Source organism: Paramisgurnus dabryanus, chromosome 24, assembly GCF_030506205.2.
Source record: "Paramisgurnus dabryanus chromosome 24, PD_genome_1.1, whole genome shotgun sequence".
In the NCBI taxonomy this organism is placed as follows: Eukaryota; Metazoa; Chordata; class Actinopteri; order Cypriniformes; family Cobitidae; genus Paramisgurnus; species Paramisgurnus dabryanus.
Window position 1 is genome coordinate 7,442,189 of NC_133360.1, and position 16,125 is coordinate 7,458,313.

General features: G+C 37.9%; 2 protein-coding genes across 2 annotated transcripts; both read right to left on the bottom strand.

Annotated features, from left to right (window-relative positions):
* Positions 1-631: 631 nt before the first annotated feature.
* LOC135724770 (protein shisa-5-like) lies at positions 632-9,245 on the bottom strand. Its single transcript, XM_065244509.2, has 5 exons — positions 8,932-9,245; positions 7,270-7,429; positions 6,229-6,365; positions 4,861-5,070; positions 632-2,368 (listed from the first exon to the last, which is right to left on the bottom strand). Exons 1-5 carry the CDS (start codon positions 8,990-8,992, stop codon positions 2,190-2,192), a joined length of 747 nt encoding a protein of 248 aa, XP_065100581.1. The 5' UTR covers positions 8,993-9,245; the 3' UTR covers positions 632-2,189.
* A 2,183-nt stretch (positions 9,246-11,428) lies between these two features.
* On the bottom strand, positions 11,429-15,811 carry LOC135724818 (uncharacterized). Its single transcript, XM_065244512.2, has 3 exons — positions 15,410-15,811; positions 14,908-15,107; positions 11,429-12,633 (listed from the first exon to the last, which is right to left on the bottom strand). The coding sequence occupies exons 1-3, from the start codon at positions 15,585-15,587 to the stop codon at positions 11,806-11,808; spliced, it is 1,206 nt and encodes a 401-aa protein (XP_065100584.1). The 5' UTR covers positions 15,588-15,811; the 3' UTR covers positions 11,429-11,805.
* Between the last annotated feature and the right edge of the window lie 314 nt (positions 15,812-16,125).

Genomic DNA, 16,125 nt, shown 5'->3' on the forward strand with positions numbered 1-16,125 from the left:
ACACTTCAATAGCATTTAGCTTAGCCCCATTCATTCAATGGTACCACTCAGAGATAAAGTTAGAAGTGACCAAACACATCAACGTTTTTCCTATATAAGACGAGTATTTATACGAGCAAGTTTGGTGGCACAAAATAAAACGTAGCGCTTTTCTAAGCGGATTTAAAAGGGTAACTATATTGTATGGCGGAATAGCACTTTTGGGAGTACTTCGACTCGCCCCCAAAAGTGCTGTTCCGCCATACAATATAGTTACCCTTTTAAATCCGCTTAGAAAAGCGCTACGTTTTATTTTGTGCCACCAAACTTGCTCGTCTGTGTGTTCTCATTACATTACACCAATTCACTGCGGTTATTAAGGTTATAATAATGATTGATAATTTGAGCTGTCAAATACAAGTTTACAGAAAATTTTAGTATAGGTTATACGTAAAGTAACCTGCAGATGGGAAAAGTTACAGATTGTGGCTTTTTTATGTTTTGGTGTCTTTAAAATGCAATAACCCGTATAGTACTGTTGTTTGTCCACAGAATTGGCTCTCGAAGAGATCTGCCGCTCCGAGACGGAGTATGTGGAAGATATGGACACCGAAACAGGACTGTAAACATTGCATGCAAAGTGAACTCTGAGGTTTTGTCATGAACATCTGGGGTGATTTTCCCATCTGATGAAACATTGATTCTCGTGTCCTAAGACTGGGCACTATCATTTGTAAATAAGTCACAATAAATTCTGTAGAACCCGTTGGATTTCATGTAATCTCAATCTGGATTGCCAAAGTGTAAACACAAATCAGTATGCAATGTTAGTATGTCTCCAGAAAGACAGAGGTGCCCAGTTTGCATACTGTGGGTTGGGATACGCTTACTCCATTTTAAAATAAACAACACAAGCTTCAAAGTATGCATTGTAAGTGCAATGGTTTGTGGTCAATTGCACATTTTTTAAATGTTTAATAAACAATTAATTTTAATGTAATGAGCTACCATATTGTCTTTATATAAACACATGTACTTTCCCCATCAGCCTTAGCCCACCCATGACAAACCTCACTTCCTGGAAAACCTTTGCAAACTTTTCACACCTGTCTAGGTCAAATGTGATTGACAATGGAAAATCTGACAGAGGTGAGTAGTGTTGTTTTAAGAGAGACAGCTTGACATTTCAGCGCAAGAACTGTTTTATTTGCTGTTGCAGACGCGGAGATGCACAAAACAGAGATCAGACCACATCAAACAAATATGATGGACCTTAAAAAATGACTTAACCTACAAAGCATCAGTGGATTTTTTTTCATTATAGAAAGAAAGACACGAATAGACAGTTGAACAACTTTTTAAAATTTCGCCCTCTTTCTAACCTTGCACACTGTATTTATTATATCGTTTGCAAGCTGTTGCTATTCAAAACCTCAAGGAAAGAAGTCACAGGGGAAGTTTCTTAAATGAGCTGCCGCCCTCATTCGAAGAAAAAAACGAAGTAGTTTTTTGCTAATAACAGGGTCCCTTATTTGCTACAAATTGCGCTTAAGCATAATTTCTGTGATTAACGAATTAACGAAAATATCACAACTGTTACAACAGCACACCATCTAAACCAGACATAAATAAATTCTTTAGTTTCTTCGAAAATGTCGTAAGAACGATAAACGTGTCCATTCGTACAAGGCACATTCTGGATCTTCGACTGTACATAAAAACAAATTTATGTGACTTTCACAGATTAATGACGTTAAGCTTAACAGCATGCTGTCGTTACATTCCTGATCGTTCGAATGCACCAAGCACGATTATAAAGTGTCGATGTCTGTGCAAATTCTTGTTATAAAATAAAGCGAGTGCCTCAACTTTAAGGCACTTAAGAAACAAACGAGGAGTGTTTTCAATTCTGTGGCTGAAAAAAAAACAAATATTTCCCTTTTTGCTAAATGTAGAAAAACAGAACAAGAACCAAACGGTGCTAAATATATGGCTTGTGGCTACAAATGGCGGGGGAGTAGAGAAAACTACATTTACGTGACGTGTGCAACGAAAGAGACAGTCAAAAACAAGAGTTAAAAAAGCACTCAGTCAGTATTTTTAATCCAAACATCCTTTTCAAAGGATGAGAACGCTTTCTCCGAGATTTGATTGTGGAATTGAGTCACTTCCGTGATCCGGTGAAGACAGACGTCACAGATGCTTGTGGTTTAGTAACCGGTCTTTGGTGGTGGCATGTAGGCTGGGTTGTACGCTGGTTGAGTTGAGTTGTAGTCTGTTGGTGGGGGTGGTTGAGTAAAACCAGGCTGAACCGGAGGATGTATGGGATAAGAAGCCTGACCGGGATCAAAAGCTGCCTGGCTGTAAGGAACAGGATATCCTGGACCTCCTGTAAGACGACACATAGTTATAGTTTACGGTCACTTAAGACGTCAAATTCAAATAAACAAGCAGAAACCGTAATACTTTCTCTATACTCAATAGGAACAACGGGTCTCATTCACTAAGCATACGTACGCACAAATTTGTTCGTAAAATTTGCGCACGGACGTTTTAACTTATAAATCATGATTTAACACAAGCTTTTGTACTAACATTTATTTTAAATGTATGCAACAACGTGAGAACAACTTAGACCACACGTGCGATTATTACATAACATAAACAATGAAAAAGAACCCTATAATATCTATCTGTGTTATATATTTTATATATTTTTTCCTTGTTCATGATTATTGTGAATGTGTGGTCTAAGTTGTTCTTACGTTTTCGCATACATTAAAAAAAATTTAAGTACGAAAGTTTTTGTTGAATCATGATTTGTAAGTTAAAACGTCTGTACGAACATTTTACGAACAAATGTGTGCGTATGCATGCTTAGTGAACAAAATCCATTGTTTTAAAAACTCCTGTATATTTTTTTAAAACGCAATATATCAAAATTTTGCAAATGTGCATATCGCAAAGTTTTGCAATAATGGAAGTTTTATTGCAGTCAAAGTTTTAGACAGAAGACTCTAGAGATGGAGAAAGTGAAGCTTTCTTTTCCCAGAAACAATGTAAAGTTTTACATCAACATTTAAAGTGGATCAAAATCTCCCTGTGTCAGTGCGGGTTTACTCCGGGTACTCCAGTTTTATCACAAAGGCCAAAAACATACAAGTAAGCTGAATTGGAGATACCAAATTGCCCCTCCCTTAACCTGTGTATGGATTAACCGGTTCTTGGTTAAATATAGCCATAGATGCTGAACTGACGTCAAATTCAAATTTTAATGTTGACTAGTGTAGTTTAAATAGATTTTACAAACTTAAAACATTATCATATTGCATACAGTATATCTGATTATTTAGTATTTTAGCAGATTTTTTATTTTGGATTTATTAATTTAAGTTACTTTTCCAAAAATAAATTGCACATGTTTGCTATCGTATCAGAACCGAGCCCCTAAGGTGACATTGGAGCACATGAAACTAAACTTTCGATTTTTGACTCCAATGAGTAAATCAGAGACTCTTGCATCACATCATTTATGGCTTTGCTTAATTTTATGTCTCCACCAAAAACTTAAAAGATCCAGTATTTCCCAACTCTGTATTTGTTCCTGCAAGATAATCTTATAAAAAAAAACGTATACAATTACACCAAATGTTCAGCTGTATTTAAAGTGACACTTTGTAGTTTTTCAACCTTCATAATATATTTTCAAGATCCTTGTGATGGTACATCGACTTAAAATAGGTTGAATGACATGTCCACCATAGCCTGACGGGGTCTGTATCGCTTTTACTCGTACTTTTAAACTTGGGGTTTTGGGTAGTAACCCGAGCACAAAACAAAAAACTACAAAAATCTGCTTTAGGGCATACGTCACTTTCTCCACTTCCTCAAATTCGGACGTGAGAGCGCAACTATTTATTTTCCTGATGTTTTTGGCATTGCCGAAGCAGCAACTAAGAAAAAGAAACCCAAGGTTTTGTCGGAGGAGAACAGAAAGAGAAAAGGCGAGAGTGACAGAATAAAAAGGACATGGACAAGGTTCAATATTGGGCCAGCATTCGCTCGCTGGCGTGAACTAAAGAAGGAGGAGGGGTTCCTGACCGATGCTGACTTGGCCCTCATGCTTTTGTACTAGTAAGTAATGTTATAATGCTTGCATATGTAAGTCCTGTCTGGCGCCCGAACACTCTTTTTTTACGTGAATTTTATTGGAGGCTACTTGGAGAGTTTAGAGAGAGACTTGTATCACGTGACATTGTGGCGCTGTCATGGACCCACGACATGGGCGATCCAGGTTCGATTCCCCTTTAGGGCAATATTTTTTTAAATATAAACTTTAACCAAGCGACCACCGTTTTACAACTGGCTTGTTAACGCGGGGTATGCGATTTTTTTTTTTTTGGCGTTTGATGAAAATAAAACCCATGAAATTATATTATATGACACATGACATGCTAGAAGGCACACTTTGTGACCTAAAGAGTTGTCTTCTTTTTCTTTGCGACAGTGCTGCGGCTCTTGTGGCGCTAGACGTGAAAAATACATGTCTAGCTCCCCCTAGTGGCCAAAAAGTTCCATGGTGTGCCTTTAAAGGGGAACCATTGACTTCCATAGTAGGAAAAACAAATATGAAATTCAATGGGTACCATCAAATGTGTGCTTAACATCATTTATCACAATACTTCCATAATATTTGCTTTCCTACTATGGAAGTCAATGATTACAATCAGCTGTGTGCTAACGATCATTTATCAAAATATATTAGTTTGTGTTCATCGAAATAAAATATTCACACAGGTTTAGAACAACATGAGGGTGAGAAAATGATGACAGAATTTTCATTTTTGGGTGAACTGTCCCTTTAAACTTTGCAAAACTTACCAGCTTCCTGATATGGGGGTGGTGGTCCCACTGCATACGGCTGTGGGTGATACGGTCCGGTCGGCATGGGCTGACCTCCGTAAGCCGGCTGACCTCCGTACCCTTGCTGAGGGGGCATAGGCTGGTATGGTGGGTACTGACCTCCCTGTATGACGGGTTGTTGAGGGTATTGGGAAGTTATGACCGTAGTTGTTGCTGTTGTCATTATAGCTGCACAAAGAATAGATAAAAGCAACATGTAAATCTGTGATCAATTAACTCCAAACAATCCAACATTATGGATTTTAATAGTCTCTATTAAATGAGTTACAGATGCCTTGAGAGCATCTTGTGACATGTAATGGCCATGTGCAGGCCTACGCCTTTATTACTTCCTGGCATGCATAAACAAGTGCCCCCCCCCTCGTGGTTGATGTTGACGCAGTGAGTCAGACTGGGTGGGGAATCCCAGAATGCTCCAGCATTCATTTTTTCCAACAGCGAGTCGCATTCCTGAATTTATATTAGAAGCAGTAAGGTCGGAAAATGTCTTCACATGCTGCCAATGTTATAACGACATTCTGTACTTTTTATATATAGGTCAATCTCTCAAATAAATGTCGTAATTATTTTAATTGGCATGACTTACAAAAATACAACTATGATGTAAATGCGATTTAAATGGCGTATAGCATTATTTTTTGGGGGGTTACAGTATTTTGAAATGGGGGATTACAGTATTGTGAAATTGGTGGATAATGTGCTGAAAAGTCTAGAAAGTTATGTCACGATGCAAAAAAACAAGGCTGGTAAAAATACACTTCTGTTTCCGAATAATAAATTACTAAATAAAGGACAATGGGGGGAGAAGTATGCTGCTGCAACTGTGAACTGTCTGACACGTGATGTGATTGACAAGTTCCTCACAAAAATATTCTTCTTCAATAGTTGGGTTTCCATCACACTGATTTTATGCACATTTTAACGTATTGCATAAAAACAAGTGATGGTAACACTAAATTTAACAAAAAACGCTTAATTAGCTAAAGTTTTTACCCTTGCTTAATGTGGTTTTTGACTTATGCGAATTATGGGAGACGGAAACGTATTTGCCGAATAAATTCTGACGTAGCGAACATTAAACCCACGTGACTGATCATTTAGCTATATCAGCTGACGTTGTCTTTTCCATATATGGGGGTCGATGTCGTCACAATGCCGATCGTCGTCATTCACTCGAACAACTTGGAAACGCCCCAATTTGCACTTGTTTTCTTTTTTGCAAATTTTTAAAAGATTCGCTTCACGTTGAAAACCCAGCGAATGACCACCTTCACAATTAAAAACCGTAATATTATATTGAAGACATACACATGTATGCATACTTACGTCTAGGTTTCCTGCACATTTTGTAGAAACAGCAGCAGGGACAGACGCAGCAGATGGTGAAGATAATGATGGCGATTACGATCGCTGCCACCGACACGCCCAAAGCGATAGACCTGATCTCATTGTCGTATAACTCACTTAAAAAATAAAAATAAACAAACATTAGAAAACACATTAAACCTCAATTTCTTGCATGGATGATTTGGAGAGTTTGTATGTGTCTAACCCCCCATGCCTGTATTGAGGAAGTTTGGCTAAATTAAGTTCCTTTTATGTTTTTTTTTTAAAGGTTTTAAATGTTTTCTTTATCTAATGTAGAGGACATAGTTTTGTTAATATTAGGGATGCACCGATAAAAATGTCTGTGCCGATACCGATATCCAATTACTTAAAATGACATCTACCAATACGGATAGTTCTTAATTCATGTTTCAAATGAAATCCTAGAAGTGCAGAGCGCACATTTCTGTAGTCATTCAGGAAAAATGCTTTTATATGCCGTTACCGATTATCAGACGTCTGTACGCTGCATCCCTGGAAATAATGTAGACTTCAATTTTGCCAAGTGAGCGTTGTCCTCAGGGCAACATGTTGTGTTGACCCAAGAACAACATTTTTGTTAATTAACCTTCCCCGACCATAACCAAAACTGAACCCTAAAATCAGTGGGGAAATGATAAGTGAAAAACAATTGTCTAGAAGCAGCTAATCCTGGTTGTAAGCTTAAACTTTAAACAAACTGAAAACTTATTTCTGAAATCTGATTGAAATGTTGTCCCAGGGTCAATTTAATGTTGCCCTTACTTGGCAAAATCAGGGGAGACCTTCAACTACAAGAAGTATATGATTTTGTGATGATAACCAGTAAACTGTATATCTTTTACGAATCGAACATCATAAAGTTAATGCAACCTTAAACTCGAATAAGCAAAACAGAATACAGCAAATTGACATCCTTAAAACTGATCACTTAGTATCTGAAACATTAACGCATTGATTAACAAAGTGAACATCTATACTTTGAAAGACACAAAAACGTACTTATCACAAAAATCTTGTGCATCCTCTGAAAACCTCTCCAGTGGATTGTAGCAACAATATCGGTTATCACAGGTTCCACAGCAGAACTGGAAAGAATTGCAATCAATGGGCCCCTTGAATATGCCATTGCTGGTCATGTAGCTCTTACAGTCATCATCGGCTAAACAAAACAAAAGGACAAGAGAAATGTGATGCCAGGGAATACCATGTTTATTTCTTCTGGCTGTTTTTTACGTCATTTGGCATGAGCGGATTTCAAGATATATGGTTTGGGAAAATGAATCGCACTACTGAAAAATCCAGCTAAGGCCTGGGCTGGTTTTGCTGGTAAAGCAAGCTGGTCTAGCTGTGTTTTGGTCTCTTTTTAAGCTGGACTTTTCTGGTGAGGCTGAAAGACCAGCTGACCTACTAACTTGACCAGCTTTGCCAGGCTGGGAGGACCAGCTTAAACCAGCTACCAGCTTATGCTAGTCTTAGCTGGATTTTCAGTTGGGAGATCCTTTAGCGACGACAAATACAGAAGCTAATTTTGATTGGCATGCATGATAACAAAAACAACCCATATGAAAATTAATCATTTTCAATCAATTATAGTAAATTGTATTACATTGGTGAATTGATTAACATTAGTTTAACCACAGTTTTACTACAGATATTATGGTTGAACTGTGATTTGAAAATTGTAAGTTTGTGGTTACTATGGTTATGCAAATACGATAGTTAACCCGCAGTTACTGTGATTAAACCATGGTTAATTTTCCTAAGGGAAGTAAAAACAAACAATTACTACAACAAAAAAAAACTCACTTGAAAACAAAACCTTTTACACTTTTAAAAATGATAACTTTAACAAATGAAAAACATTAATCATTAAATTAATTATTTAATCATTGCTTTATTAAAAGTGAAGAAACCATGGTTTTTGCTTTGAATTAAAAAATTAGTTTACATACAAATATCACTTTTATACTATGGTTATTATACTAGTGAAACCATAGTAAATGTGTCTTTACTTTTGTTGAACTACAAATAAAACGGAAAAAAACTACAGTTACCGTTACCGTAAAACATTCCTTTGTGATAAAGTTAGGGATGCTCCATAGATCTGCCGCAAATCGGTATCGGCCGATAACGGCATTAAATGACTCGATCTGTACTCGCTAATCAGTTTTTACTATTATCAAAACCATGGTTTAACTGCAGTAATCGTAATCGTGGTTCTTGAAAATAATTTTACCGAAGTGAAACCATGGTTAATTTTTGTATGGAAAAATAATGAAGTTTATTTACACGTATACAGTGAAAAAACCGCAAACATGAATTCGGGAAACTACATTTATCAAATGTATCGGAATAACGTTAAATATAAATTCTCTATGCATGTTGGGACGTACCAACGCACGCGTGACGCGCCTATTGTTTGTCCGGACGGATACTCAGCTGTTAATACTTTATAACCATTACTTCACACACGATAAACACGTTTAAAAGGCCAAGAAATCGTTTGTTTATAAACTAAAATTAACCAAAAACTATGGTTACCACAAAACAACCATGAGTTTGCCCGTGGTAATCAATACACCAATAAACCATGGTAACCACAAAGAACATTCATGTTTCTTTATTATTGAATAAAGATTCAGAGGTCTTGCCCTCGCTTACCGACTGTTGCGGTGAATAAAGCCGCAGACAGGAGCAGAACAACCGGGACGGCGGAGGCCATAGCGCAGCTCTTCCCCGTGTTTAGCGCACCGTGTCCGTGTGCTGTAATATGAAGACGCCGACGAGTCTGCGTGAAATCCTGCTGTGGGCTTCACGAACAAAGCCTCGTCACGCGCGTCATTAATGTTAAAATAATGCTGAGGTTGTGACCGTGGGACGATGCTAAACGGCAAAACCTAAATATAAAAAAGTATGTCGCGTCAAGTTTCCGTGGGCAAAACCACCAAGAAGCATGGGGGTTACGTTGACGGACCCTCAAGAGAGACTCACGTGACTTTTACAAAGCCCCTCCTATCCTGATATTTTTTCGGATAAACGAAAACGAAACAAAGACTTTCTACATGGGATAATACTGTGGGATACTCAAGGATTTACTATATTGTAAAAGTAGTTTAGCCTACTGTTGTATATTATAGAATTATACTACAAATTGTTAATGCCTGTGGTATTGTGTAGTATATTACAAGGGGCATATCATCTAAATTTGACTTTTTCATGTTTAAGTGCTATAATTGGGTCCCCAGTGCTTTTATCAACCTAAAAAAATGTGAAAAAGATCAACCCAGTAACTTAGTTTTGGTAAACAAGACAAGACATTCAAAAGACTTCATCCCTACAGCTCTTAAAGATGTCTATCCTACCCATTAGAAAATCTTTATGATGCTAAAAACATATCTTTAGCCTACAGTGAGCTTCTTGCCATACCAGGTGTTCAGGGATGTGTCAATCACAGATGCTCAGTGTTAGCTAGTTGAACAGGAGTCAAAGGTGTCATCAAAGATGTGGTTCACCAATAGATGTGGCAGAATAACTGCTTTGAAGTTTGGTGTCGTTATTAAGAGTGATGAGAAACAACCCCCAAAATCACTTGTGAAAGCCATATGCTACCCTGAGTTGGCAAAGTTTACAACTGGAGCAACCAGGTATTATTTATTACATTTATGATTAAGGGGGAATTATGAAGCTTTCAAGTTGTTGCATTTTGACCAAAAAGTATCCCTCCAGATTGTTTTATCCATTGTGGTAGCCCTTGCTCACAAAAAGTTTGGAGATCCCTGACCTAGGGAATGATAAAACCTCTCATAAAACATATTGATTAGTTATTATTGATATAATGTATTATGTATTTATACAACAAATCTAACTCCGTGTTGTAATTTTCCAGATGGGGCATTCACAAGGAGAACAAAGCAAAGGAGGCATACATCAAGGCCATGCCAGCAAAACACTGCAATTTCCATGTAACCCCAACTGGACACCCTCATTTTGGTGCATCACCAGATGGGAAAGTGCATTGGGACTGTTGTGGCTCTGGCTGCTTGGAGATCAAATGTCCCAATTTGGGACAAGACAAGACGCCGTTGGAACGGTCAAAAGAAAAGGACTTTCTTGGTTGGATCCTTAGACGTGACACTGGAACTTAACAGACAACACCACTATTACTTTCAAGTACAGTGCCAGATTCACGTTACAAAATTACTATACTGTGACTTTTGTGTGTGGACACTTACATATTGAAAGAATAACCCCCACACATTTTAATGCTGCATTCACACCAAACGCGGAGAGGTGGAAAAAACGCGCTATTCGCACATAGTTGGACGCTTGAACATTTTGAGTTCACTTGCACGTGAAATCCTTGTCCTTAGAGACATTCACACGGACATTTGCATCATGGTAGGGGCTTCTGCGCTCTCTGCTCACTTCCTGTAATCACCTCACTACCAGAGCAAGCTCCTGATTGGTTACGTGGTGCGAATTCCGCCAAAGTTCAGATTTTTCAACTTGCGCGTTTCCTGCAGCAACGCTCAATTTGCGTGAATGAGGTGGATTCATGTCTACCGCGGTGTGCTAAACTCCTCATTTGTGCGTAAACGCATCTTTACATTGACTTAACATTTAAATCATTCGCGCTTGACGCCTCTAGTGTAAACGCAGCATATAGGCAACAAACGTTTTCAAGTATGCAGTGTTGCCAGAATTACTAGGGAAATGGTTTACTTGAAATGCAGTGCCACCTAACGACCACAACTACGCCAATTTGGCTACCATTTAATGTGGCTTACGCAGCAGACGCAGAAGAGGCAACAAGCGCAAGTGATTTACATGTTAAGTCAATGGAAAAATGCGAAAAGGCATACTGCGGCACATTCTGTGCAAATTGAGCATTGCAGCGGGAATCGCGCATATTGAAAATGCGAACTTTGGTGGATATTCGTACCGCGTTAACCAATCAGGACCTTGCTCTAGTAATGACATGATTACAGCGAGCAAAGTCACAAAAGCCCCTCCCATGACAAGGATTTCACGCGCAAATTTAGCGAGCAAACTCAAAATGTTCAAGCGGCCAACTACGTGCAAATAGCGAGGTTTCGCCGCCTCTACTGCGGCTGGTGTGAACCCACGGTAACAATTAAAATAGTTGTTGGAAACAAATATCAGCAGACCTTATCTCGCAAAGTATCACTTTTATTTAAAGTGCACTTTTCAAAAATTACTCACAATTTTCATCAGAGTTCAACAGGATGTTTGTCACTGTTAGTTTTTGTTTTTAAATGTATGTCAACCAAAACTGAAATATATATATATATATATATAAAACCGTAAAAAAAAAAACTATATACATTACTAAATGAAATATTACATTTCTAATCATATAATTACAAAATAACTATTTACAAAATGTAGTTTATTCTATTGTCTGTTATTAATGACAGTCAACATCAACTTTTTTCTAGACCTATCGCGTTTTTAGTATCAAAGTCAAGTTATGATAGGTGGTTTAAATAACAATTTATACAAAGAAAAAATCCATCAATCTGAAGGCACTTTGGTTTCACAAAGATTACATAGACCATAACATGTTAACACAATCTTATCTATAAGGTTGTCCTCCACTTTGTCGTTTTGTAAAACTGTAATGAGGCGTTCAGGCACAGTTGAGCCTAAAATTGTGTATTTCTGTCTCAACATTCCAATCACTTTTTCAACATGTGTTCTTTTCACACATGACATTTCTCTAGCTGAGTCAATCTTTTTACAGCTAAGCTGTTTCTTCTCTTCTGCGAATGGTGACGTTTCCACTTCTGCAGAAAGCAAGCCAACACTGTCATCCTGGTCAGCAACTACCAAGTCCTCTGGCAAGAGCTTGTCAACTAACCCACTGTGCTCAGTAGGCGGGGCTAAGTCTCCTATTTCTGGCAATATGAAAGGATGAAGCCTGCTTGCCATGACATTTATCCAGCGTCGAAAAATTCTTGATACAGTTGACTGATGAATCAAGAACATGTGGCCCAAAAGTTCCTCTGAGAGATTGAGGCGGAGCTTCATGAGTGTAAGTAGTAGTTCCTGAGTAGCCGTTAATTGCTGCTTTGGAGATTTAGGAAAAACTGATGAGATCAAATTTAACACTAGCATGAATGTCTGTAAATTGGGTAGTCCGGTGAAGCATTTCATTTTGCTGTCATCAAACTCTGAAGGGTCAAGGGTACGCCGTTTTAACTCACATTCTAATGTGTGAACTTTATCCCTAAGGGAAAAACATTCGGCGTTTAAAGATTTAATCTGTTCATGTAAAGCGGTTACATCACTGTGTGTCATCTCTGTCTGGACCGCCGTACCTTGGACCTCAACAGTCTGTTCCTGTGTCAAAGACAAAAGAAGCGTCAAAAGCATCAAAACAATGTGCAATCCAGCTTTTAATGTTGGTTTTAAAGCGACCCTCCACTTTTTTTTGAAAAGTGACGTCATTTTTGCCGCGCACACCCTCACGCTCATGTGGACGTGCCGTCGAGTATGAAAAGCATGTAAATGAGGTAAATGAAAAGCATGTCATCTATGTTTTCTCTCTTGCTGTATCAAAATCTCATTTTTTCCTCAGACATGGTCCCAATAATGTGCTTAACGTCAAGTCAAATTCAGTTTGAGCATAATTATGATAACAATTTTTTTAATACTGTATCCTAAATTGTGGATAATTAAGCTATAGATTATATGCTGAAGTAAATTTCTAGAGTGTTAACGATTAAAGAAAAAAACAACAACCGTCAAGAACCAAAACCCGTGTCCCTCAAACCGTTTTACGAACCGAACCGTGGCCTTTGTGAACCGTGCCTCCCCCCCAAAACTGTGACCCTAAAACTGTGATACGAACCAAACCGGGGGCTTTGTGAGCCACGCCACCCCACCGAAAACCGTTACCCTAAAACTGTGATACGAACCAAACCGGGGCCTTTGTGAACCGTGCCAGCCCTAGGCACTACCACTTTTAGCATAGCTTAGCTCAAACCATTGAGAAAAGGAATAATTCAAAGGACCGGAGTCAATTATTCCTCTTATACCACAGTTACCACAAACATTGCTCTGGTGCCTATTTTTAAGACATTTGATAGTTAGGTGTGCGTTATCAGAAATTATTGCATACCCACAGAACATTTCTCAGCCAATCAGAATACAGCATTCAGTAGACCCATGGTATAAGTAAGGAATAATTGATGACAGGCTAGTGATGGTCGTTTTCGAAGCACTGCTTCATGAGGCTTTGAAACATTTACGAATCTTTTGTTTCGAATCAGTGGTTCGGAGCTTGTTTCAAACTGGCCAAGTCACGTGATTTTAGCAAACGAGGCTTCATTACGTCATAACTGTTTCGAAACGTTTCGAAAATCCGATGGTTCACCACTAGGGGGAGTTGATCACAGGACCAGTGTCTTGTATGTTTAGGTAAACTCGGGTCAGTTTTATTATGCAATTTCATAAAACATTTATCCTTCTAACTAATAACACTGCCATTTTGTCTACTTTTTGTTTATAAATAGATTTAATGACAAAAATGTGCAGAATTAAAAGGGTAGTTAGTTTTAATGATTTGTTTGCCCTAAATAAAACTAAAAACACATAATACACTTTTAACTATGTCTTAAGTTAAATAATTTTTTTACATATTTTAATAAAAATCTTGCTATTATTTTGTAAAAAAAAACAAAAGTGTAAAATGTATGGACAGATCTGCTTTTACACTATTTTGACCAGCAGGGGTCGCCAGCATGTGTGGTGTTTCGAACTGCTTCGAAAAACTGAATCAATTTTCGAAGCAATTGGTTCAATTGATTCAAAGCTTCGAAAAGCTTCGTTTCTCCCATCACTACGACGGGCCATTGAATTATAAGAAAATAACGCACACCCAAGTTGCACGCAGAGTGCCGTTACACCACGGGTGTGCATTATTTTCAAATAATTCAAAGGACCGAAGTCAATTATTCCTCTTATACCACAGTTACCACAAACATTGCTCTGGTGCCTATTTTTAAGACATTTGACAAGTTAGGTGTGCGTTATCAGAAATTAACGCATACCCACAGAACATTTCTCGGGCAATCAATCAGAATACAGCATTCAACAGACCCGTGGTATAAATCTGATTAGTCCATTAGCATTCGCGCTCAAAATATAACCAAAGAGTTTTGATATTTTTCCTATTTAAAACTTGACTCTTCTGTAGTTACATCGTATACTAAGACTTACAAAAAATTTAAAGTTGCGATTTTCTTTAAATTTTCCGTCGATCTTAGTACACGATGTAACTACAGAAGAGTCAAGTTTTAAATGGGAAAAATATCGAAACTCTGGTTATTTTTGAGCGCGATGCTAATGGTCTAATCGGATTCAATGGATTTTTAACTCTAGGGGAGCTGGAGTATATTTTCAAAAAAAGGTGGAGAGTCACTTTATAGGTTACATCAGGATGTGTCCCGTTTAATATTTTTTTCTAAGCAAAACATAATTTATAAAAAAAAAAATTCACAAAAGACGCACATTAATCTGTTATTCAATGTCATCTTGTCAAGCATATTAAAAATAATAATTTTATGACATTATAGTGCATATAGTGTGTTTTCAAGTATTAATATAAATTACCTCTGATGAGGACATGCAAATGTTTTGATCCACCTCTGCTTTTGATGCAAAACTCTGTTGCATGTCCAGAAGAGCTGCGGCAGCTAGAGATCTTTCATATCTTGCCAGGTTGTTGACAGCCCGAGTTTGACCGCTTTTGGAGGTGAAACTAAATAAGCTTGGCACGTAGTCAGGGTGTAGGGGATTATCATTCTTTGTTCCTGAAAGAAACAAAAGTTTTACATGTCATATTTATATTTTTGCACAGGAAATAGACGGGAGGAGCAAAGAGGAGAGGATGGGAGAGGAAGAGGATTACAAAAGTTCAGTGATGGTCTAAAGTAAACGAAAAACTGTTTGTCTTGCCTAGCACTAACCGTCCATAAGACTCGTCATCATATTTTTTCTTTAATGAAGGCTAAATAACTAAACTTAAACAAATAACATAAAATATAACATTACAACTTAAATTTTACATTCACTTACAAATCATAGGATTTTTTTATACAAAAATTCAACATACCTGACACAAAATGGCTACTGCAAATCCACGTTTCGGTGACTGGATTCCAGTTCTTTCTGCAAAGTGCAGCGATCCATTTATTTCTCCTTTCCGGTTGTTTAGGTAGTCTGTAAAACGACAGCTTCGAGTTCTTGCCAAATCTGTTACTACAGCCTATCGCACAACAGCTTTTTCCCATTTCAACGCGTTTTCGCTGCTTTCACACAGCAAACACAAACGGACTCTTATCTATGCACGCGTAACTTCCGCGTTTGACTCAATGCTGCTCTTCAGTTTCCGGTACGGGAGATTTAAAGCGGAGTGACGGCAAAATCACTCAAATGTAGTGATGTTAGAAACCTTCGTATCAATTGCTTAGAAAATTGATTCAGTTTTTGAATTGTTCGAAACACAACACACGCTGGCGACACCTGCTGGTCAAACTAATGTCAAAGCAGTTCTGTCCAAACATTTTACAACTCCCCCTAGTGGTGAATCATCGGATTTTCGAAACTACTAGAATGTACTCATTGTTTGCTGGGTTTACCCAAATTTACAACCGGTGATGTGTGAAGTAGTGATGGGAAAAACGACGCTTTTCGAAGCTTCAAAACAATTGAACCAATTGCTTCGTAAATTGCTTCAGTTTTTCGAAGCGCACCATACACGCTGGCGACACCTGCTGGTCAAAATAGTGTAAAAGCAGCAAAATCTGTAAAAACATTTTACACTTTTTA

Coding starts and splice junctions, on each gene's coding strand:
- LOC135724770 (XM_065244509.2), bottom strand. CDS start 8,992: ATGGCCTCCGCCGTCCCGGTTGTTCTGCTCCTGTCTGCGGCTTTATTC. Junction 7,430..8,931: donor TTTATTCACCGCAACAGTCG/GTAAGCGAGGGC, acceptor TGTTTTGTTTAG/CCGATGATGACTGTAAGAGC. Junction 6,366..7,269: donor GCACAAGATTTTTGTGATAA/GTACGTTTTTGT, acceptor TTATTTTTTAAG/TGAGTTATACGACAATGAGA.
- LOC135724818 (XM_065244512.2), bottom strand. CDS start 15,587: ATGGGAAAAAGCTGTTGTGCGATAGGCTGTAGTAACAGATTTGGCAAG. Junction 15,108..15,409: donor CAGTAGCCATTTTGTGTCAG/GTATGTTGAATT, acceptor TGTTTCTTTCAG/GAACAAAGAATGATAATCCC. Junction 12,634..14,907: donor TTTGCATGTCCTCATCAGAG/GTAATTTATATT, acceptor TCTTTGACACAG/GAACAGACTGTTGAGGTCCA.